The sequence below is a fragment of the Callorhinus ursinus genome, unplaced genomic scaffold, assembly GCF_003265705.2.
Source record: "Callorhinus ursinus isolate GAN/ISIS: 27379988/994484 unplaced genomic scaffold, GSC_fseal_2.0 scaffold8, whole genome shotgun sequence".
NCBI classification, from domain to species: domain Eukaryota; kingdom Metazoa; phylum Chordata; class Mammalia; order Carnivora; family Otariidae; genus Callorhinus; species Callorhinus ursinus.
In genome coordinates this window covers 37,468,530-37,491,620 of record NW_027397070.1, presented here as the reverse complement: position 1 = coordinate 37,491,620, position 23,091 = coordinate 37,468,530, and the positions used below count along the sequence as shown (strand labels likewise).

General features: G+C 40.4%; 1 protein-coding gene across 3 annotated transcripts in view; it reads right to left on the bottom strand.

Annotated features, from left to right (window-relative positions):
* The window catches only part of SYNE2 (spectrin repeat containing nuclear envelope protein 2), a 314,602-nt gene that overhangs the window by 42,231 nt on the left and 249,280 nt on the right, over nucleotides 1–23,091 (bottom strand). For all 3 annotated transcript variants that reach the window (XM_073895326.1, XM_073895325.1, XM_073895327.1), the window contains exons 86-97: nucleotides 21,846–22,016; nucleotides 21,568–21,698; nucleotides 18,738–18,942; nucleotides 17,450–17,629; nucleotides 16,600–16,728; nucleotides 15,187–15,341; nucleotides 14,929–15,073; nucleotides 13,894–13,988; nucleotides 11,788–12,022; nucleotides 8,487–8,681; nucleotides 6,401–6,526; nucleotides 713–868 (exon numbers count right to left, since the gene is read on the bottom strand). In XM_073895326.1, the coding sequence (XP_073751427.1) occupies nucleotides 713–868; nucleotides 6,401–6,526; nucleotides 8,487–8,681; nucleotides 11,788–12,022; nucleotides 13,894–13,988; nucleotides 14,929–15,073; nucleotides 15,187–15,341; nucleotides 16,600–16,728; nucleotides 17,450–17,629; nucleotides 18,738–18,942; nucleotides 21,568–21,698; nucleotides 21,846–22,016 (1,923 nt within the window). The remainder of the gene's footprint in view (nucleotides 1–712; nucleotides 869–6,400; nucleotides 6,527–8,486; nucleotides 8,682–11,787; nucleotides 12,023–13,893; nucleotides 13,989–14,928; nucleotides 15,074–15,186; nucleotides 15,342–16,599; nucleotides 16,729–17,449; nucleotides 17,630–18,737; nucleotides 18,943–21,567; nucleotides 21,699–21,845; nucleotides 22,017–23,091) is intronic.

Below are 23,091 nucleotides of genomic sequence, written 5' to 3'. Positions count from 1 at the left end.
GGTGCCCAAAAAGTCAACTTTTAAATCTCTCTTAATTCACAAAAATGAGATTAAGGAATTCATTTTTCTTAAAATTCTATGTTCTTGAAACAAAGATCTATTTGAACCTTTTGGTTCCCTCCTGTCACAAACATGTACTGTATCGTACTATAACCACGATCTCATTTTTAATAAGTAGAAGGGATCCACTGAGATACTAAGTGGAGCTGTTGATCCTTTCTTTTAGAGTTTTGGGAAAAAAGCCAGCTACTTGAAAGAAACATCGGATTGCTCGAGAACAGAGTTCTCAGATAAAACACCCTGTGCGGGGCACTAAGGACGCCTGCTGTTTGTTGGGCCCAGAGAGATACTGCCCTAAGGCCAGAGGAGACCTCTCTGCTGAAGTGCTGATTCTGATATCCCGATGGGAACTTGTCATCTACACAACAGAGAGCTGAGTGCTCACAGCTGCTCAAAATCGCAATTCCCCCCCCCGCCCCTATTTAAGGTGAGTTTTTAAAAAGCTCATTAAAAGTGTACAAAGTACCAGCACTGAGCCCTGGAGAAACAAAGGGTCAGATCTGTTACCCCATGATGGGACAGCAGCAAGCCCGGGCTCCAACTGCAAAGGGCCTCCGGTTCAATGAAATTAAGCCCCTTTCTACTTTGTCTGGCCTTCAGAGACGTTTCAATAAACTCCAGAACAGCCATGCCCTGCAGTTAACTGACTTACTCTTAAGCAGAGATCCTCCCATTGTCTGTGCAAATGCTCTGTTTGCTCTTCCAAAACCATCACGTCCTCCACAAGAATGTGCTGGGTTAAGTCGGTCTTCATTGTGTGAAGTTCTTTCAAGTTCTGAGTCCAGTTGCCCAAAGACTTCTCTAATTCCTGCATTTAAACACAAGGGGGGGGGTGGAATCACTCCAACTCAAGCTGCTGTTGTTTCCAAACCTGTAGGCTAATCCTTTGATTGGACTCTGGGGGAGGGGCGGGGGGAAGGGGAGGCGGGGCAGGACCTTACGAACGAGAAACAGCCCAGGGCAGCCGCTGCTCGTTCTTCACCACCTTTTTCTCAAAAGAAAACTTTTCCACCTTTATTTTCATTTCCTCAGGTAGTTCACATTTTTACATAATTAGTTCTGTTTTAAAAACATGTAGGTCTTTACCTATATTGAGAAGAAATTATTTTTGGAGTCTAGCAACAATCTCACACACACACACACACACACACACACACACACACACTTTTTAAAAAAAATTTTTATTTATTTACTTGACAGAGAAAGACACAGCAAGAGAGGGAACACAAGCAGGGGGGAGTGGGAGAGGGAGAGGCAGGCTTCCCACTAAGTGGCGAGCCCGATGCGGAGCTCGATCCCAGGACCCTAGGGCCATGACCTGAGCCAAAGGCAGAGGCCTAACGACTGAGACACCCCAGAGCCCTACCCGCCCCCACTTTTAATTCTGAAACTGTGTTAAAGAAATGTTGTATAAGGTGTGATTTTCCATCTTAAAACAAACAAACAAACAAAAACCCCCTAAGAAATGCATTGTTGCTACTGTGGCAATCCTAACAACAGCTTCTGTTCAAAGGGGATTATTTTGGTTAAGTTTCAAAAAGAATGAGTATAACGGAAGAAAAAAAATAAATTCTTCCCTAATAACTGGCAGAACTTGGTTAGCAGAAACTCTCTCTGGTCATGGAAACCATTGTTATTTAAAATGTGTCAGATTTAAACTTTCTGATTTCTAGGACTTGAGAAAATTGCTTTTACAACAGGAAAGTGCTGGAATGAGTACTCAAAAGTCTTCCAGATTCTTACTGTGCTCACAGTTCTTCATTCTTTGGCACATTTTAAGGATCTCCGTTCATACCTGCCTATTGCGACAGAAAGAAGACTCTTCGGGGTGGCAACAATAAAAGTGTGTTAATTCTTACTGATTTTCAGAGTTCTAAAAGCTACACTGACATGATCACGTAACTTGCTGACAAAAATTTACACTCAGTAAAATGGCCCAGAGAATTCTCTTTCAAGGTTGCATGGAGATTCAGAGATACCTTTATCAGAAGAAAAATCATCACTTTATACTTTTTTTTAATTTTTAAAGATTTTATTTATTTGTGAGAGAGAGAGAGCACAAGCAGGGAGAGTGGCAGGCAGAGGGAGAAGCAGGCTCCCCGCTGAGGAAGGAGCCCGATGTGGGACTTGATCCCAGGACCCTGGGATCATGGCCAGAACCGAAGGCAGCCGCTTAACCGACTAAGCCACCCAGGCATCCCCCACTTTATACTCTTGTTACCTAGTTTTACCCTCATGATTCTAGTAGAGTGGATGAGAGCAGATTCTGTGTGGAACACTTTCACTGGCTACAGAATATAAAGGGGACGACTCACAGGTGGAGGGGAGCCACTCACTGACTTAAAATTAGAGACCCCCAAGACAGCCGAGTTTCATGCAGCATTCCCCGGTCTGGTGGCAGGGAAGCTCAGCCCATCCAAGGCCCTGCTCACCAGTGTAGGCTCAGCTGCCTGCACAGTAGGGAGGCCTGTTTCTGTTTTCCATAGCCAGGTTTAAATTGATTTGGTTTGGATACTTGGTTTCTTCCTATGACTGAAAGGATAAATAACAGGTGTAGAACTTTTGAATATGGACTTTTTTTTTTTAAAGATTTTATTTATTTGTCAGAGAGACAGAGGAAGAGAGACACAGCAAGCAAGTACAAGCAGGGGGTGCAGCAGGCAGAGGGAGAAGTAGGCTCCCTGCTGAGCAAGGAGCCCCATGTGGGACTTGATCCCACATGACCTGAGCCAAAGGCAGACATTTAACTGCATGGGCCACCCAGGCGTCCCGAATATGGACATTTTTATAATTCTTAATAAATATTGCCAAATTACATTTTAAGAGGAATGACTATCTCCACATACTTTCCGGAGTTTTTATATCTATATCTATATCTATATAGATATATGTTTTATATATCTATATAGATATATGTTTTATATATATGGATATATATGTTTAGACAGCTTTGAAATATATAATGATTAGTTATTATTTAAATTTGTATTTCTTTATTTCACCCTGATGCTTCCACAAATATATTTTAGTTAATTCCTACTTACGCTTTCAGATCTCAGACACAAAGGTAATTCCTCAGAGGAGCTTTCTCAGACTCATCAGTTGTTTGACCACGTGAAGTGAAGCTGCACAGTCCTTGACTGGACTCGGACACAGCATGGTGGCATTAAAACCTCTGCCTGTGCCCTCAGTTACCAGGGTGGGTTGTCAAGTCCCATTTTTCACCTTACCATTTGGGTAAAAACAGGACCAAAAAATAAATGTGTAGCTATATAAATACTGGCCTGTATATGCACAGACTATCTTTGGAAGAATACACAACAAATGGGTAACACTGGGGCCCCCGGGTGGCTCAGTCGGTTGAGCGACTGGCTCTTGGTTTCAGCTCAGGTCATGATCTCAGGGTCTGGGGATCGAGCCCCACATTGGGCTCCACCCTCAGCGCTGAGTCTGCTTAAGAGCCTCTCCCTCTACCCCTCCCCCCAAAATAAATAAATCTTTAAAAAATATTTGTTGACTGCCTGAATTAGAATTTAATACATGCTAAAGGACTCATAAATCAGTGGTGAAAGAAAAGACCCTTCTTTGAAGGATGCTAGAAAAATTGCTGGCTTGGAATAAAACAATTAGATTAAAAAACACACACAAAAACAAACTGGTAACACTGACTGCTCTGGTGGAGAGGAACCAATGGAGAAAGAATTTTCATGTATGCCTTTTGCACCTTCTGGATTTTGAACCATGTGACAATATTACTAACTGAAAAATTATTTTAAAAATAAAACTGTCCCCCGAGCTCAATCATTTGACAGGTCTTATAAACACAGATGTCCACTAGACCAATTTTGTTAACAGTGAAAAGCTAGTATGTAATGAAGTGCTAGTCCATATGTCAACTTAGATGTAATGAGAATGTCATCTTCTGAGGAGGAGAGTAAAGCTCAGATGGTCAAATGGTTGGTGTATCTCTCCCAAGTGACTCAGGGGTGATAAACACTCTCCTAGACAGGATTCGGGTTACTTAAGTTCTTTTTGGAATATGGTCATGGGATCAATGAACTCAATGCTCTTGGTCTCTCTTCTTGATTTTTTCACTGAGAGATAGAACACTGAGGCTGTGGAAGCTGAATAGATCCCACTAGAAGCTGAAGAGTGTGACACTTGGGAAATACTATGCCTTCTTAGGAGTTTACAGTTCACACTCTGCACTGGTTTCTAGACTTTATGGAAGGAAACTCTGTCAACTGAGAGTATGATTCCAAATTTTCTCCACTGTCCCTGACATCTAGATCTACTAAAGATGTAGAGATCATAAAAATGTTGAAAATTAGGGATAGGTACGAATTTTCTTAACCTAATAAAGCCATCATCAGCAAATACCATATTTAGTGGTAAAATGTCAGAATCTCTTTAAAATCAGGAATGACATGGAGGAGCCACCTATCAATTATACTAAAAAATGTTCTGGAGGTACTGACCAGTATAGAAAGAACAGGAAAAAACAATATAGAAAGAAAAGAAGAAACAAAAGAAGAGTCATTTTTCACAGATGGTGACTGTCTACATAGACACCTAAAAGATTATGAAAATTATTGGAATTAACAAAAGATTTTCGCAAGATGACTGAATATAATATCAACCAAAAATTATTATTTCTAGGCACCAGTGATGAAAAGAAAATATAATTAGAAAAAGTATTTTCAATAGTGTCAAAAATAACATGCCAAGAAAGAAATCTAACAAAAGATGTATAGTACTACATAAAGAAAATTATACATCATTATTGAACATGACTAAAAGGAGAGAAACATGCCATCTGCAGGAACAGGAGTATTCAGTATCAAAAAGATGTTCGTTTTCCCCAATGTATCTATAAATTTGATACTATTCCACTAAAACTCTTATCAGGACTTCTCCTAGTTTGACAAACTGCCTCTAAATGTGGAAGATCAAAGACCCAAGGACATCCATACGCATGTGGGAGAACAAAGTAGGAGTACACATCATGCCTGAAATGAGGATTTGTTATTTTAAAAAAAGCTCAGTAATCAAGATAATTTGATATAAAGGCTGAGGTAAGCAAATCAACAGAATAGAGCCCCAAGAAAAAAAATCCCACATATATGGCAACTTGATATTTGGGACACTGGAGAATGGGCAGCAGTACAATGGTCATCCATGTGATTTTCCATTATGAATAAATTAAAAATTGGATCTTTACCTCAAAACATATGCAAAAATCAATTCTTAAATGAATAAGGATGTAAATGTACAAAACAAAACTTGAAAATGTAGGAATGTATCTGTATGACTTTAGTACGGAGTAATGGTGCTGCTTATATAAAGTTGAAAAACAAAAGTAATACTTCTCTACTTCACTGAGAGCTACACGCGCATGTAGGAAAACTATAAAGAAGTGCACGTGAATGATAAAACACTTCGTTCAGGGTTGTGGGTCCCTCTGGGGAGGGGAAGTACATTGGGGCGTGTCAACTGTATTTGAAATGTTTTATTTTTTCAGCTGGGTGAGAGTTTCATGGCAGTTTGTCATATTATTTGTTATGTTGGAAATTTTTTGCATGTTGGAATATTTTTACAAAGAAGAAAAAAGATGCAGACTGAAGCATACTAACTTCCAGCATAGCTTGAAGGATAAGAATACTCATTTCTTCCTAATTTTTTCAATTTGATTCCTGATCAAGATAAAAGATCATTCCATTTGACTCTGGATGTTTTTTAAACATCAAACCTGCGGATAGGAAGACAGGTGAGCTGTCCCTGACCTGTGAATTTTACCAGTCCAAACTCCTATCCATTCTTCTGCAATAATCTTCAGCAAAGGCCTAAAATACCCAGGAATAATTGCTAGTGTTGTATCAACTAGGCAGAATATAGTTTGGAAGGTTTTATAAAAATGTTATAGTTGAGCAAAAAGTCCAACCGCTTGGCTTCTAAAAAAATAAATTCTATAGTAATACTTTACTCTCTTTTCAAACACAAGGTCATTCGTTAAGGGAACAGGTTTCAGTGTAATCTCAAAGGGCACATGTTATATTACAGAGGAGAGAAATAAAGAGGACCTGGAGAACTCTCCTCCCCCAATTCCTAAGAAGAATTTCTGCAAGTCTTTCTCATATTCACACATGGATCTCAAAGAGCATCCATTCCAATTGCTTTGGAAACAAGGATTTTTTTTTTTTTGACAGAAGATAGGCAAAATGTTTTCTGACTGAACATGGAAACACAGTTTCAACACAGAATAGAAAGGCAAACAAACACTTCAACTTCTCTCAAAAGCAGTAAGTGATTATCTTGAACACCCCTTCACAGCTTTCAATACCTTAATCAGCTCTTTTTCTCTGTGGAGGTCCTCATGAAGTTCTGGAAGAGGATCTCTACTTTGTGCCTTTAAAACTTGCAGCCTGCTTTTCAACTCCTTGATTTTCTTTTCACACTGGTCCCAGGTCTATTTGAAAACAGTATTAAAATTGGTAAGTACTTTGTTTTTTAAGAATGAATTGTAGAAACAGAATAACTCATTTAATCCACTCCAATAAATGTGTTTTTGTAAATCACGCAGAAACCCAGTTCCTTCTCTTGAGCAGCCTGGTCTAAAAGCAGAATATCCTTGGTGCAGCTTTATGTGTGGCTCAACTATTGAGTTGACTGGCTTTTGCTTTGAAATATTTCTTCTTCCTTCCCTATATCCTCAATCTATCTAATCTTATTCCTATTTCAGTTTTGGGAAAGTTCACAATTGGGGGGGGAGTTCACATTTAAAAGGCTACTATTAAGGATTAATTTTTAACATTGACAGTCTATAGGCACACACTATAACAGCAGCATAAAGCAAAAGCACTCAACCACTTTTCTTGTCTTCTTGTCTGTCATGCCTCTGCGCTCTCTTTCTTGAAGTTAGCCTGGCTTCAGGGACCCTTTCACAGTGAAACTTCACTCGACATTTCTCACCACTGAGCCTGCCACCTTCTGCTTAGAGCACTTTACAGTTTACAAAAGCCTTCTCAACTTCATTATCTCGTTGTAATTATAATAATCTTAGGAGACACACAGGGCTTCACATTTTAAAATGTGAAAACTGAAGCTCAGACAAAACTGGCCAAGGACATGTGGTCAGAAGCAGACCAGTCAAGGGTCGATCTGAGGATGCAGTCCAGCCCCCGCCCCCACCCCCGCAATGCCATTCTTTCACACCATCTCTCTTCCTTTAACCTTCTATTATGGAGAAAAAAGTTGCCTGCATTTCCAGAATATTTATAATGGATTCATTGGGATAAATTTCTAGTCCTGAGGTTACTAAAGTAGACAAACATGAAGTCAAACACTATCTTATTCCTCAGTACAGCTTATACCTAAACACGCCTGGGTTGGCCCTATTCTACAGTAACACAGAATTCACAGAAGAGGAAGTCACTTGTCTAGCAACATAAAGTCTCTGGAACACAACCAAGAGGAAAGTGGAGAGAGGAAAAAACTGAGTCCTTAGTTCTCCCTCCAAACCATTAGCTACCTTTACCACAATGTTTTACAACCAGGGCAAAATGCTTGACAAATACTTGCTAGTTAATGAATTTCACATAGCCCATATACCAAATAAAATTCAGATACTTTATTCATAGGAGAGATGTTCAGGTCCTAACTCAGCACATACTTATTCTTTACTCAAAAAAACAAAAACCAAAACTATCTCTTGAGAAGGTTGGTTATCTGGATTTGGTATACGCACAACAGATCAGGAAGGAAAGTGGACTATAAGGAGTAAGTATGCTCAGAGAAACAAAAATTAAGCATAGGCCGCTTTAAATAATGTGTAGAGAAGAAAATAAAAGAAAAACACTAAGAACCACAAAATTACTCAGAGAGCATAGCTGTGTAGGGCCTTAGGTTCAAAGCAGCTCAGAGTCCTTAAGAACATCTCAGTATATTTTAGGATAACAAAATAATTCTTTTCCCAACAATGACTCAGAATAAAACATTTTGGTTCTTAAAAATATAATCATAAGTTATCCGGGAAATTCTTACATGTGCTTATGTGGAAAGGCACATTCTCTGATGATAGAAGAGGAAGTATCACTGTGTTTATTTTCACATACTATGCCCAAGGACAGACCACATGTGGAACATTAGCTTTGTATATAGAATGGCCATGGAACACAACTAGGCTTCCTATTTTGTACGAGTGGATAGAAAAGAGAACCTCAAGTATCTGTATACTTAACATCGAGCTTTTTCAATGCTCTCTTATTATTTTACATTAAGTAACTGGCATGATTCATGGATTAGGATCCAAGGTCCCTTGGAAAACTTAACAATACTGTGATTTCCTAAAATCATGCCCATTTTTGCCCAGCAAACAAAAACTCCACGTACTGCGTTTGAATATCCTGAAGAGTAAATGGTGAGTTTACCTCTACATTGTTCTGCAACTGTTTAATTAGCTCTCCTACATGGAGCTCTGTGTCCCTCCAGTTGTCCCGGAGTTGACTGATTTTCTTTTCAATCAACTCTTTAGTTTCCAGGTTAGCTGTGTTCAGTAACTTCTCCCCAGCTTCTAAGGTTAGTTCAAAGGTAGTTTGCCGTCTCTGAAAATGAATTTCTTTACTCTAAAAAGAAAAAAAAAGTTATTTCCTTAAGCCTCTGATATGATCAAAATGTGATTGTATGTATTTGTGAACATTCCCTTCAGACCTTTTCCTACTAATAAATGTTAAGTTAGATATAAATTAGGCAAATGTGATTAGAATGTGTGCACATGCACATACAGACACACACACACACCTAAGGCTAATGTTTTACACTACTACATGCTACACCAAATAATGCATTAAGATAATTTCCAATAGTTAAGAGATAACATTCTTAATGTAATGATCAGAAGCATAGAGAGATAAAAAATATACTTCAACGAATAAGAGCCTACAAGATAAATGGATTTAAAGTATTAAGAAAATAACTGGAGTATTAGACCTGAAATTAAGAGCAAATACCCATTACCATTGTATAAGAGTCAGCTTACTTCTAACCCACAAGGATAGAATGTGCACACTATGCTAAACAGTTATAAAAGAAGGAGAGAACAAATAAAAAAGGTAAAATATAAAAAAAATCCAGTTAAACTTATTATGGACACTTAAACATAAGCATTAATATATGCATTAAAGGGACAGCTTTAAAACAGTCCATTTGAATATCATGCTGGCTCTATTTTAAAGGGACTAAAACTACCTATTTACACTGCAAAAATGAAGTTTAAAACTTTTAAACTGACTCCTACTTCCAAAAGCATTTGGTTTCAGGAGGAAAAAAAATTATTTTTTTCCTATTCTAGACATGATTTCCTTCATCTTCAAATTTCTCAAGGGAGAGAAAATGTAGGCATTTTCCAAAATGGAAACGGATACTAAAAAAACAATCTGATTGTTTTTTGCACTGATTTACAAAGGTATCTGAGAATACTTGATATAACCCAATGCAAAGGAGAAAAGCAGACTGTACTCTCGGGAAGAGATACAAATAAGAGAAACTGCAACTCAATGAATATATGGGCACTCCACACTTGTCTTTCCAGCATATGGAATTGCATGACATAGCCAAATAAATAGACATCTATTAGTCATTTTAAGCTTCTCAAAAGATCTGCTTCTCTTCCAGTCTTCCCCGACTTGGTCAACAGCACACTGTTCACCAAAATGCTCAAGCCAAAACCCTAGAGCCATCTTGATTTAGATTTTTATTTATTGGCCACATCTAAACCATTAGCAAGCCTTGTAAGTTCTTGTAAATTTGTAAAAAACATATCCTTTTTTATATTCACTATGATCATCCTTTTATCCACTGTAGCAACTATCCAAGACTATAGAAACGGCCTCCTAACTGGTTATGGCAGACTGTATTTTTCACAAAACGCCCACAACAATATTCCCAGTCCTGCATGCTCTTCTAGAACCTTGCCACTCCCATCAAGCGGTGGTGCCTCTGTCCCCTTCTGTTGATCCTGTGTGAGCACGTACAATGACCTTGATTAACAAAGGATAGCAGAAGTGATTTCTGCGACTTCTGAGGCTAGGTCTAGAAGGCAACACAGCTTCTCCCTGGATCTCTTTCTTGGGACATGTACCTTTGAAGCCAATGAGCTGCCATATAAAAAGTCTGGCTACCAGAAGCCTCCACGTGGGAAGACCACAGGAGAATGATGCTGAGTATTTCTGGCTTAAGTGCTAGACATGAAAGTGAATGAGCCTTCAGATGAGTCCAGCTCCCACCACCATCTGACTGAATCTTCCTGAGAGACCGTAAGCAAGAACCACCTAACTGAGCCTTGTCAACCCCCAGAACTGTGAGAAATAATGATCAATGATTGTTGTTACCAAGGAAGAAATACGTAATACCCTGGGATTCCTGCCTCTATTCTGGCTCCTCCACAATCTATCATAATCTCTCAGACAGCCAGAGGATCTTCAACATTACAAAAGGTATCATGCTGCCCCCTCTTCCAACTGAAACTCTTCAAAGGCTTCCTATTATAGCAAGACTATAACTTGGCTACCACACTTCAAAGTGCTCCTCCCGCCCGCCTCTCAAAGTCACTCTCTGCCACGCTGCTGCCTCCCTGGCTGTACTCCATTCACACTAGCCTTCTTTCTGTTCCTCTGCTTTGTGAAGCTTGTTCCCCTCTTGGGGACTTTAGGTAAGACATTCCTTTTGTCTGAAAGGCTCTTTCCCCAGATTCCTTCTCAGGTTCCAGTTTAAATATCATGTGCCTAGAGATCACCCAATCAAAAGTAGCCACCCAGCCCCTCCATTACTGGTTCTGTTTTAATTATCTACATATGCCTTATTACAATCTGGTATTTTCTTATTTATGGATTTGTCTGATTTCCCCGACCAATCAGACGAATTAGCATTTCCTTGTTTGTTTACTGATTTGTTTGATTGCCTGCCTGACAGCTAGGCTATTTGTCCATACTGACTGGCACAGAGCAGGTACCCAATTGATATCTGATGACCAGATAAATGAATGTGGAGAGCACAGGATTTCAAGAGGGTGGTATTTCATTTGGCTGTGTCTCTACAGTGACGATTAGTTCTATAGCTACATGGAACATGTTTTGGAGATTGCCAACTTAATTACTTTAAACCAACACTCAAACAACTCTCTGAAAACGTCGTTGCATAAGAGCACACTTATCTTGATGAGCACTGAGTAATGCATGGATTTGCTGAATCACTATACTGTACACCTGAAACCAATATAACACCATATGTTAACTACATTGGAATTAAAATAAAAGAAAAAAGATAAAAGAAAAAAAGACTTTGTTGCTTACATGAAGTTGCCCTTCCAGAGTAAGCAGGAGTCTCCTTATAAATTACGACTCTGGTGGTCAAGTGATTCACCAGTCGGTACCTTAAAAGCTTGGGTGGTGTGAATCTGTCACCCCAAACATCCCCCCCCTCTACCCACCCATCTCCACTCCATCCCTACTCCCACAGCCCAAGAGAGCCTCACTATTTCGGGATGAATAGATAAGATTGGGTTTCTGACACCACCAGGCTGGGGACAAAGCTGGAGAAGGTCATAGGGACCCAGCTGGTCTTCCCACGTGCAGAGAGTACACGTGAACCACAACATAAAACCTGAGGAGAATGCACATCTTCCAAACAGTGACCACCCTGTAAGTCCTCACACCGCTACTGTGCACGCACTACCTTCAGCTCACGGATCAGCCTTCTGGTTTGGTGGAGGCTGTAGCAGTCCTGGCTCTTCACTGCAGACAGCAGGTGGTAGGTGTCCGTGAGGAAGCGGAATAAGTTCTCCGCGGAGGTGGTGAAGTACCGCCACTGTCCCACCAGCCCATTGATGTCACTCTTCCTCTGCCGGATGCTCTGGGTGGCGCTCTGCCACTGGTCCTTCAGTTTTGTGAACTTTGAAATAAATTCCGGTCTTGGGAAAAACAAATGATTAGAGAATCCTGACATCAACATGTAGAAAACAAAAATCACTACCAACGCATAACAGAAACTCACATTTGCCGTTTATGGGGACAATTTACATGGGGGAAAAAAACCTCCTTAAAAATCTGAGTACCATTCAATTTAAATGTGCTGGGAAACGTAGGCAGGGGCAGCAAAAGGCATTTAGCAGGAGATATTTGCACAAGACTTGGTATTTTGCCTGCACAGTTGCATCCCTTAAACAAATTTAAGCTGTTTTTTTTTTTTTAAAGATTTTATTTATTTATTTGACAGAGAGAGACACAGCGAGAGAGGGAACACAAGCAGGGGGAGTGGGAGAGGGAGAAGCAGGCTTCCTGCCAAGCAGGGAGCCCCACGTGGGACTGGATGCCAGCACCCCAGGATCATGACCTGAGCTGAAGGCAGATGCTTAACGACTGAGCCACCCAGGTGCCCCCAAATTTAAGCTGTTTTAACCTACATTACGCCAAATGCTGTATGGAAAACAGAATTTTGGACCAATGGGAAACGATGAACAGGTACTGCGTAACGTCATCAATTACTTGAAGGCAGTACTTGACAAAATTTCAGCAATAAAGAACATGCTTTCCATGACTACTCACCTAGTTCTTTTCCAGATAAATAACACCCACCACATGACAAATAAGGCCTTTTATTTATTATAGGAAAAGTCATGCTTTACTGCACCGATCAAATCAAAACTAGTTTATTTTCCTGGAACAAGGACCTAGCCTGAATTTATAACTTCATAGCTAGGAAGAAATGCACTTTATATTCCTTAGTTATGCTCAAAGAAAATTCAGAGGTCTATGGGCGCCAATGGGGAGGAAAAGCCAGAGCTGTCTTCAAGACACCTACAGAAGCACTGAAGAGGCCAGGCTGCCCGAAGGCTCTGCCCACCACGTGTACCGGCTGTGCGAGCAGGTTCAGCTCTTGTCACCAGGCTGGTGGAAGGGGCTCTGCTCAGCCTGACTGGTGCAGCCCAGTGATGCCAACACCACGTATGTAGCACAGAGAAATCCCTTTTCTTACAACTAGGTAACACGGCTACCCACTGGGAAGAGCAGCACCTTAAGAATTATTATTATAATTATTATTATTTTTTAAAGATTTTATATATTTATTTGACAGAGAGAGAGACAGCGAGAGAGGGAACACAAGCAGGGGGAGTGGTAAAGGGAGAAGCAGGCTTCTCCGTGAGCAGAGAGCCTGATGCGGGGCTCGATTCCAGGACCCTGGGATCATGACTTGAGCCGAAGGCAGTCGTTTAACCAACTGAGCCACCCAGGCACCCCTATTATTATTTTTTTCTAAGATTGTATTTATTTATTTGAGAGAGAGAGAGAACATGAGCCAGGGGGCGGGGGAGAGGGAGAACTGAGCAGGGAGCCCGACCTGGGGCTTGACCCCAGGACCCTGGGATCATGACCCGAGCCAAAGGCAGCCGATTAACTGACTGAGCCCCTCTGGGCGCCCCTTAAGAATTATTTTTTAAATAGCAAAATATCATGAGGCTGAAGGCAGAGAGAGGAAAACACTACAGAAGAATCCTTTGGGGTAAAAACTTCATTAACTATACTTGGTGAGTGGGTACTTGCAAAGCACCCATCTACTGTCTGCTAATGTCACCCCCACTACTGTACACAAAAGTGTGACTGACCTTTCTGTGGCCACACAGCAAGTCCCCATCCTAATAAACAGCCAGGAGACTGACCCCATGATGGTCTATCAACCGACAAGGCTGCAGGTCACTGAAGTGGTCAAGATCCACATGGTGGGAGGCCTGCTCCCACTGGGTTACCCTCCACACACAACCATCATGAGCCCCAGACAGCTTACCTCTCCTCTATTTCTGTTGTGTCCAAGAGTTGTAAGCACTGGCTGACATAAGAATCAGCAATTGTCTGGTTTATAGAAACTTCAGCTTCTAACACCTGCGTAGGAGTTAAAATAGAAGATATCAGCTGAATTTCTTTTTATAAACACGGAACTTACATTTCCTATTAAAATCTAAGGTCCTAGAGGACATGTGAGAGGATTAATTTTCAAATTATTAGAGCTTCTTTGCAAAACATGCTCAACCATCACATCAACATCACCTGTGGATATAATCTCAGAAGAAAACAGGCCTAATAACAACTACCTAATGCCCATTTATTGGGCATTTACTACTTGTTAGGCACTGTGTAAAACACGTATGTCTCGCTTATTCGTCAACCTTCAGATGTAAGTACTATTATCATACTCATTTAAAGACAAGGAAACTAAGATGTAAAGAGGTTTGGTAATTTAATCAAGACCATTCAGGGTGTTTTGGTTCAATGAACTTCATTTTCATTGGAGAACATTAATGTAACAATGCAGACTTAAATCAGTTACATTAAAAATTACAGTGACCTAAATCATGCATACTTTCAAAATGCAGTATCTGCCTATAACCACCAAGAGTATTTCCAAATGTCCATCAGCACACGTGTGGGGAAATTCCTCTGTCCAATCATTAATGCTACAGTTATAATTATACCAGGCACTTCAGTATTTTAGGGAATTATTCAGTGAAAATGCAAAGATGAAGTTGCAGCATTTTAGCCTGCTCTTGGTATGTACGCATTCTATGGAAGCAAAGTTGTGCTAGAAGTTTCCACCTACCGCAGAAAATCTAGGAGTTCTCTCATTAACAAAGGACAGCACTAAAACAAAATGTTGAAATTTATGAAATGTGTGAGAATTTTACAATCAATTGACAAATGAATCTGCCTAAAGACCTATATTCGGCATCTAGGGATTGAAAGATGTAAAATAAAATACAATGAGCATCTTATCCCAACTCCTGTCCCGGGGTGAGGTACAAAGTAACGGAAAGCAAAGATTTACCTCATATGTTTTCTGCTGTTCCAGGAGAGCTGGGAGGCTGTCGGCAAGATTCACCTTGAGCGTCTCTTCTATCTTCTCCAAAAACTGGACCCATTTTTCACAGCAATAAAGAAACTTTTCATTCAAGCCAATTCCCTGAAGCTCACTACAAAGGTTTATAAACGAACAAAAAAGAGTCACAAAACAATGACATTCCTGAACTCAAACTGTTCATTTTAGCTTCACTGAAACAGAATGGTAGGGATGGGACGCTCTGACCTGCAGCGTTCCAGGGCTGTTGCTGTGGCCCGAATCCACTGCCGGTTCGTATTTTGTAACGTCTTTATGGCTATGTCACTAAGTGGGAGCTTGAGGCTTACTTCATTCAAATGCTCAACATCAGGTGATTGGGCCGTCAGTGCCAACACATGGTTCTATTAAAAAAAATTAAGTTTCAGGTTTCTGGAGGTCAGTAAGCTATCTAGATGATGAAAAGGCCTCAGAGATCCTGCAGACCATCCGTATCTGAAACATGAGGGAAAACTGGGAGCTAACTAGGTAAATGACTAGCCCACAGTCAAATAGCCAGTTAGTATTAGAGCTGGACCTAAACCCTGATCTCCCAATCCTGTGGCTTTTCTAGAACAAGAGCATACGTGGTCAGCACCTGAACGGCCCAGGACATAGAAAATGATGTCAGATTTTGTTTTTAAGGAAGATGGAAATGAGTTGTTTTTTTTTTTTTTAAAGGGCCCATTTAGGACCTCCCATGTATTCTGCCAATAACTTGACCTTCAACAGATCATGCAGTTTACCTACAAACCCAATGAAAATTTAGTCCTTAAAATAACGCTAGTAAAGCATGGTACTTAAACATCCATATTTTGAAGAACATGAAATCACAAGAAAGCAAACTCAGCAAAACGTTACTTTTAAAATATTCCAGGGACAGCATCTAGGTCAACGATATGTTAAGCCAACATCCTTCACAATATCCACGTTATCACTACAGAACTCTGCCATAGTAATCTAGGTTAGGGTCAGCAAATTTTTTTCTGTAAAGGGCTAGATCATAAATATTGCAGCTTTTATGGGCCATCTGATCTCTGTTATAACTACTCAGCTCTGCCTCTGCAGCATGAAAACTCCCACAGACAATTAATAAACGGAAGGGCATGACTGTATGCCAATAACACTTTATACAAACAGGTGGAGGACAAGATTTGGATGGTGTGCCATAGTTAGCTGACTCTCGACCTAGGTTACGAATATCAGTCCTTAGGAGTTTGTAGGATCCAGAATTCTTTAATTTATGTTACTTATCCTAAACTAATTTAATAAAGAAAGAAAAAATATAGAATTCATTTAATAGGATATTTTACTTTTGATCTTCAGCTAACCAGAAAAATTCAATTAATCACAAAGGCCAATTCCTAGATTATTCTAGTTCACCGAAGCTAATTAGTAAAGATGTCAAAAAATTTTAAATCTGCTAAATTTACTGTGGCATATTACTAAAATAGATCTCTATGTTGTCATCCTTTTCTAGGCCTTAGGATAAGGCCAAGAATGAATGGCATATAAATGACTGTGCTCGAGTGAAGATACAGATTCTGTAACTTGACAGTCATTAGCCTGTTTTTTATCCTATGGTGAGCCTAAGCCCTAAGGAAACACAAATATTGGCAATACCAGGAATAAGTCAGGGTTTTCCTCTTTTTCTTGATGATAGAGTTTATCCAAATTCTCTTCTTCATGCATAATGAGACCTTTTAAAGATTCCAAATGGTCCCCAAAATCCTTGAACTGTGACAGAACAAACTAGAACAAGAGAAATTTTCATTAGAAATCATTTTCATGTGCATATATAACAGAATTAAGCATAGTCTTGGAAGTTGATAAAAGCTCAAGGTGTTTTCAACCCCCAGCAGCTCATTATTATCTTGACTACTCAGAGATGAATATTCAGAAGACTCGTTTTTTACTCTGTGCCTCTGGCAAAGCACTGAGCCTTCAGGGATGACTGGATCACCTGCTTGAGGGGGCATATAGAGGAGGGATAGTGAGTACTCTGCTCCCTCAGTCTTGCTAGTTCAATGTTTTCTTCTTGTTGTTACTGAGATGTGATATTGGAGTTCTATGGCCTTCTGTGCTTTTTAACAGCTCATGCACTAAAGGTTTTTCAAAACGTGAATAAAGAGTACAACAGATAGTTAAGCTTTAAGCAGTTACTTCTATGACTCGAGTACCCCATTTGGAGATCCAAATAACTATGAGATCTGAACAGTGTAAGGAATCTAATAGCTCATTTCATAAACTAACATGTTCAATGAAGAACAGATGTTTGCTTAAGACCTGCCCATTGCCCGTGTGATTGAACAGTCATGTGAGTGCATCTTTATGTTTGGGACATCTTTATTCTGTAGTTTCCCTGAAGAGCAGTCCATAAAGCACTAATAACTATTACTCCATAGGATATAAGGAATTGAGGGTAGCTTGCAAATGTTCGAGAATACAACTTGAATGGAAAAATGAGATGAACCTCAAATTCATTAGCCTTCACAAGGAGCATCTTTTCCAAGTAAGAAGCCCTCTGAAGGGAGTGCAGTTGTGTAGAGCGGGGCATGTGGGTGCTCGACTCTGGGAGTTGCGGAAGTCGATCCAGGAGAGTGGAATTCTGGAGAAAGGCTTCTTTTGTCTTCTGCACATCATGCTGCAGCTCCTGGAGAAGAAACAGTGATCAGAAAACATTTCCTCCTCCTATAACACAAATTCCCATCCCTGCCACTCCATCAATATCTAGGAGAATTTCTGCTCTAAAATTGTGGGTGTGGCTTTTTGTTATTATTTATTTTAAAGAGCTGAAAAAGCTAAGCTTTCATTATATGATGCACATCACTGGTGATCTTCAGAAATATGTCAGTTCAGAGCTAAAACTGACAACCGATCAACAGAGTTTGGGCCTTCCAGTGTACAGAAACTGGAGACCACCCAGGTAGATTCCTCTGTTTCATGTTTCTATCATTGAACACTTTAGGGATCCACTTTAAGGCTATTTTATGAATCAATGCAACTCTGTCCTGTGTCTGAGATTTTATGACATAAATGGACTCATTTGCAGAGACTGCAGAATCCCATTAATCAAGGTGATTTTAGGGCTACTCTATAAATACGGTGTATGTGAAATTTGTTTTGTTTAAACAACAGATCAGGTAGAAGTTAATCTGAAATACAGATCATATTTGTTGGATTGTCTAACTAAGTTGATTAATACTTTTTGACTTGACCTACAGTATCAGAAGATACACAATGCATCTGGTCACCCAGTTTAAAACTAGAGAGTATTCACTTTCTGGGCACTCATTACTATAATAGGATAAAATTATACAACTCTTAAATATTGTCCAAAAATAATTACACCCACAGAAAAGCCATATTAATGTGGCATGAGTCCATGATTATTTCTAAAGCGAGAGTGTGTAGATGTGTAGATGAGTATAGATGATCACACTCATTTGAGATACTTTTGCCTTTATCTGAGATCTTGTATGAGGTTTTTGAGATTTTTCTGCTAGAATGAAAGGGGAAACTTGGAACGAGGTGCTGTCAGGTGCTTTTGACCCAGCTACCTGCTGCCTAGACCTCGCCTCTGAGCTGCCACCTGGCTCTCCCAACCCTGCACATTCCAGGCTTATTTGTGTCCTACACGGGCTGCTTATGAATCTGTCCTGACCCACTTCTTTGTCCCTGTGGTCTGTCTAGTCCCCAGGTCATGGCCCTGTCTGTTGGGCTCTCTTGGCCTTGGTTTTCCAAATGGGCTTTGCAACCACCTTTACATCCTGCAGGGCTGGGGTCAGGATCTCGGCCAGGTTGTTTCCAGACATGTTGATGTTTTCAAGCTCCTGGTACTTTGCTTCCTGCTGCTCCAGCCTTGCTGCAGCTTCAGCGTGAGCACTGTTACAGGCCTTCCAGAGCTGTAGCAGACTCTGCGCCTTCTGCAACTGGTCTGCAAGGTCTTGGTTTACCTGGGCCCACCTGTCAGAACAACATGAACAACAGAACCCTCAGACCCTCCGTCCCATTGCAGCAAAAGCACAATGCACACATTCTACCAGTGAGACAAGAGCAGATGGGTTGTTAAGGAGACACAAATGCCTTTTTTTATTAATGCATCACTATTATATAAACAGAAGTCCAAATTAGGATATTTCGTTGACTTTATAATTCTCAACAAAAACTACCAAATTTGTGATTGGCAAGATCTATTGTATTTCGAATGTCTGTTAGGCAAAGATAGAGAATGTGTTGAACTGCATGCCTGATGAAACCTTCTCCACATGGGAGGGGCTCCTGGTTTAGAGAGGGGGGTCGTTAAATAGGCCTTATTTAAATTGTGCTTATGCCAAATTTATTTTCTTTTTATTTTTTTAATATTTTATTTGTCAGAGAGAACGAGAGAGAGAGAAAGAGAGAGAGAGGAGAGCACAAGCAGGGGGAGCGGCAGGCAGAGGGAGAAGCAGGCTCCCCACTGAGCAGGGAGCCTGATTCGGGGCTCGATCCCAGGACCCTGGGATCCTGGCCTGAGCTGAAGGCAGACACTTAACCGACTGAGGCACCCAGGCGCCCCAAATTTATTTTCTAATTACAGAAGTAACATGTTCCTTATATAACAGCGGGAATAACGGAAATCGTTTTTATTCCACATACAGACTGTAGTATCTTTCCCATAGGACTTAAAGATTTCCCCATGTTATTAATAAAAAATAAGTAAGTCTAATTTGAAATGGCTGTACTTAATGGTCTTTAAATGGTCTGGTGTTTAATTACTAAATTCGGGTTTAGTGTGGATACTGAAGTAATTTTCAATTTTTGCTTTCAAATCTAATGCTCAAATACAACTTGTTCAAAAGGCCTTTTTCTGCATTTCAAGACATTGGCCTTAAACTAGATTTCTGAGAGAATTACTTTGGTCAAGGAATAAAAATATGTAAACATTTTTAAGGTTATGGGTATATATATCGTCAAACCAGCTTTCTGGAAGCATCATAATGTTCACATTTTCACCTGAAGCACATGAAAATGCTTATTTCATAATATCCTCAACCCTGCTAAATAGATGGAAAAGGTGAAAAATGGCACAATCGCTTTATTTTTATGCATTTTAAAAATCTTATCGGAACAGTGATTTTTTTCTTTTTTAAGATTTTATTTTATTTATTTATTTGTGAGAGAGCACAAGCGGGGGCGGGCAGCAGAGGCAGACGGAGATGCAGATTCCCTGCTGAGCCGGGAGCCCGACGCGGGGCTCGATCGCAAGACCCCAGGATCATGACCTAAGCAGAGTCAGGCACTTAACCAAATGAGCCACCCAGGCATCCCAGAATAGTGTTTTTTTATTAACAATATTTTTTCCCAATTATAAATACAACATATACTCATTATAAAATAAAAACAAAACCCCACAATACGTGTATGTTTCAATCTATCTATCCCTACATCTGTATCTAGCTTATCTACCTACCTTCCTACCCACCTACTTGCCTACCTATCTATGAAGAAGAAGGTAATAAAACCACCTGACACTAAGGTATAGCTAACGACTGAACATTTTGGTGCTCTTTTCTCCCTTTTCCGACAAGCCTTCTGATATATTCTTGTGCCAACAACGGAATGTGTATGTACTGTGGCAACAAATGAATCCCTTTAATAGCAAACTGCACTGCCATGTTTTGGGGGTGGCCCCAATACTAGAAGGGGCATCGGATACATGTCTATGTGCCTCCTTACTCTCTCTCCTTTGCCTTCTCCCAGTAAGGACTGGATCATGAGCTCAGGGTGCCACTGCAGGGTATATAAATTTGGTGTCCCTTGTTCAACACTTGTTCAAAGTGTAAGATTTACTGAGATGCTGAATCTGCATGGAGGAAGGGTAGAGAAGGGCACGGAGGGTAGCTTACATGTCTTCGTCACCGGAGCAAATTATCTTTAGGCCGCATTTCACGTCCTGATACTCAGCAAAATAAAAGCCTTGCAATTAACTAGGGCCACACTCCTTAGAAGGGGCTTCCCACCATAAGCAGTTCATCAAAGAGTTCTTTCCAACCTCACAAATCACCTCCCCAAGAGGAATAATAACATCTCCTTTCTTCCATCTTATGTTTCCAAGGAAAGAGATTGTCCATCTGACTACCCTGTAAGCCTGTCTCTGCCTGGGATTTTGGTGTCCCTGAGGCTCGCACTGGGCAGGCAGGGTGGCTACCCTGGCTACAAGGCAAGAAATGGCCTTCCCAAAATCAAATCTTACATAAACTAGATGCTTCAAAGTAGAAGAAACCAGAATAGCACAAATACAGTTATTACCCGACGAGTATGAAGACTTTACAAAGCCTCTGTCACGTCACTGACCACATATCATTGAGATAAAGATATCTGCTCTGTTATTCAAACAGTATCTTGGTGCATCTGGGTGGCTCAGTCGTTAAGCATCTGCCTTCGGCTCAGGTCATGATCCCAGAGTCCTGGGATCGAGCCCCACATTGGGCTCCCTGCTCTTCGGGAAGCCTGCTTCTCCCTCTCCCACTCTCCCTGCTTGTGTTCCCTCTCTCGCTGTGTCTTTCTCTGTCAAATAAATAAACAAACGGTATCTTAAATAAGGCACACCTGGCGTGCATATCTTGGCATTTCTCTTCAATTATCTCAGCAACCGAGGGGCAGCGATCTTTGAGTTTTCCAATCACCTCCTGCAGTTTCTCCCAACTTCCTTCACTGTTCTCGGCTTCGTCTTGAAGAGACTGAAAGAAGAGGGCAGGTTATTTAAAATACTGTTTTGTGCTTCTCTGTGGACAGCACCAAGGCAATTGTGTCCATTTCCGTGCTTGATAACACTGGAGATTTTCTGCCAACAGCGGACGCACTACGCCAAGATCTGGTTAATTTACCTGAAGGTTCTGCACCTGGCATCTTAAGGCTTCTAATGACAAAACCACAGGCTTGCTGTGCTCCATGGAGTACCAGAATCGGATTGTCATCATCATCACTTCCTCATACAGTTTATCATAAACCTTCCACTCCTGTAAAACAGACTGCATGGAGGTCTTGAGCTCATTGACCTGTATGAGAAGGGGAAACATATATAGAAAATCATTAAGAAGAGGCTCTCTCATCATTTTGTTTCCTTCTAAGGATTCTACCATGGGATCTAATTTAGGCATTTCAGTTTGAGAGCACTGGGGGAGTGTCAGTGATTAACCGAGGTGAGAAGGGGTAGGTCAATGAATGAAAGGTATTGGCGAGGACTAAGTTTTAGAACAGGTGAATGGAACAGAGCCCTGAGGCCAAAAGGATTGGCATGGACAGAGTTCAGCCCAGCAGGAGACAGCCCAGAGAAAGAACAATGGGTGGGGAATCAGAATCTGTGAGCATACATTTTGGTGACAACCTGTGAGCTTTCTGATCTTGGGCAAGTTATTTAACCCTTGAGTAAGTGAGTAAGTTCCCCTACTCACAAAACAGATATATTAAATAAAAACATAAACAACATAGTGTCTGTGAAAATGTTCTGAAAACTACAGAGCATTGTTAGTGTAAAATGTTACCTCTGTTACCTGGCACTTGAGTCAGCATAAATTGGAGAGGCATGTGCTCAGTCAAAACAATAGGCAAATACAAACTAGGAGGAAATGCAATGGTGGGCATATTTTATCCTTTAGTATGTTTGATAACTGTGAGAGGCTGAAGCATGTAAATGATCTCAGATACAACTGAGAATATGTAAGTATATATATTTTTATATGTTGCATAAAGAACATTTATAGCTCAACAATAAAAAGACAAATAACCAAAGAATTAAATTGGGCAAAGAACTGAACAGATATCTCTCTAAAGAACATCCACAGTCATTAGAGAAGTATAAATAAAAACCACAATGAGAGGTCATTTCACATCCACTAAGACGTCTATAATCAAAGATGGATAATAACCAGTGTTGGCGAGAGTGTGGAAAAACTGGAACCCTCATACATTGCTGGTGGAAACATAAAATGGTGCAGCCTCTGTAGAAAAATATTCGGCAGTTCCTCAAAAAGGTAAGTATAGAGTTACCATATGACCCACTAATTCCACTCTTAGGTATATACCCAAGAGAAATGGAAGCGTATGTTCATACAAAAGCCTGTACACAAACGT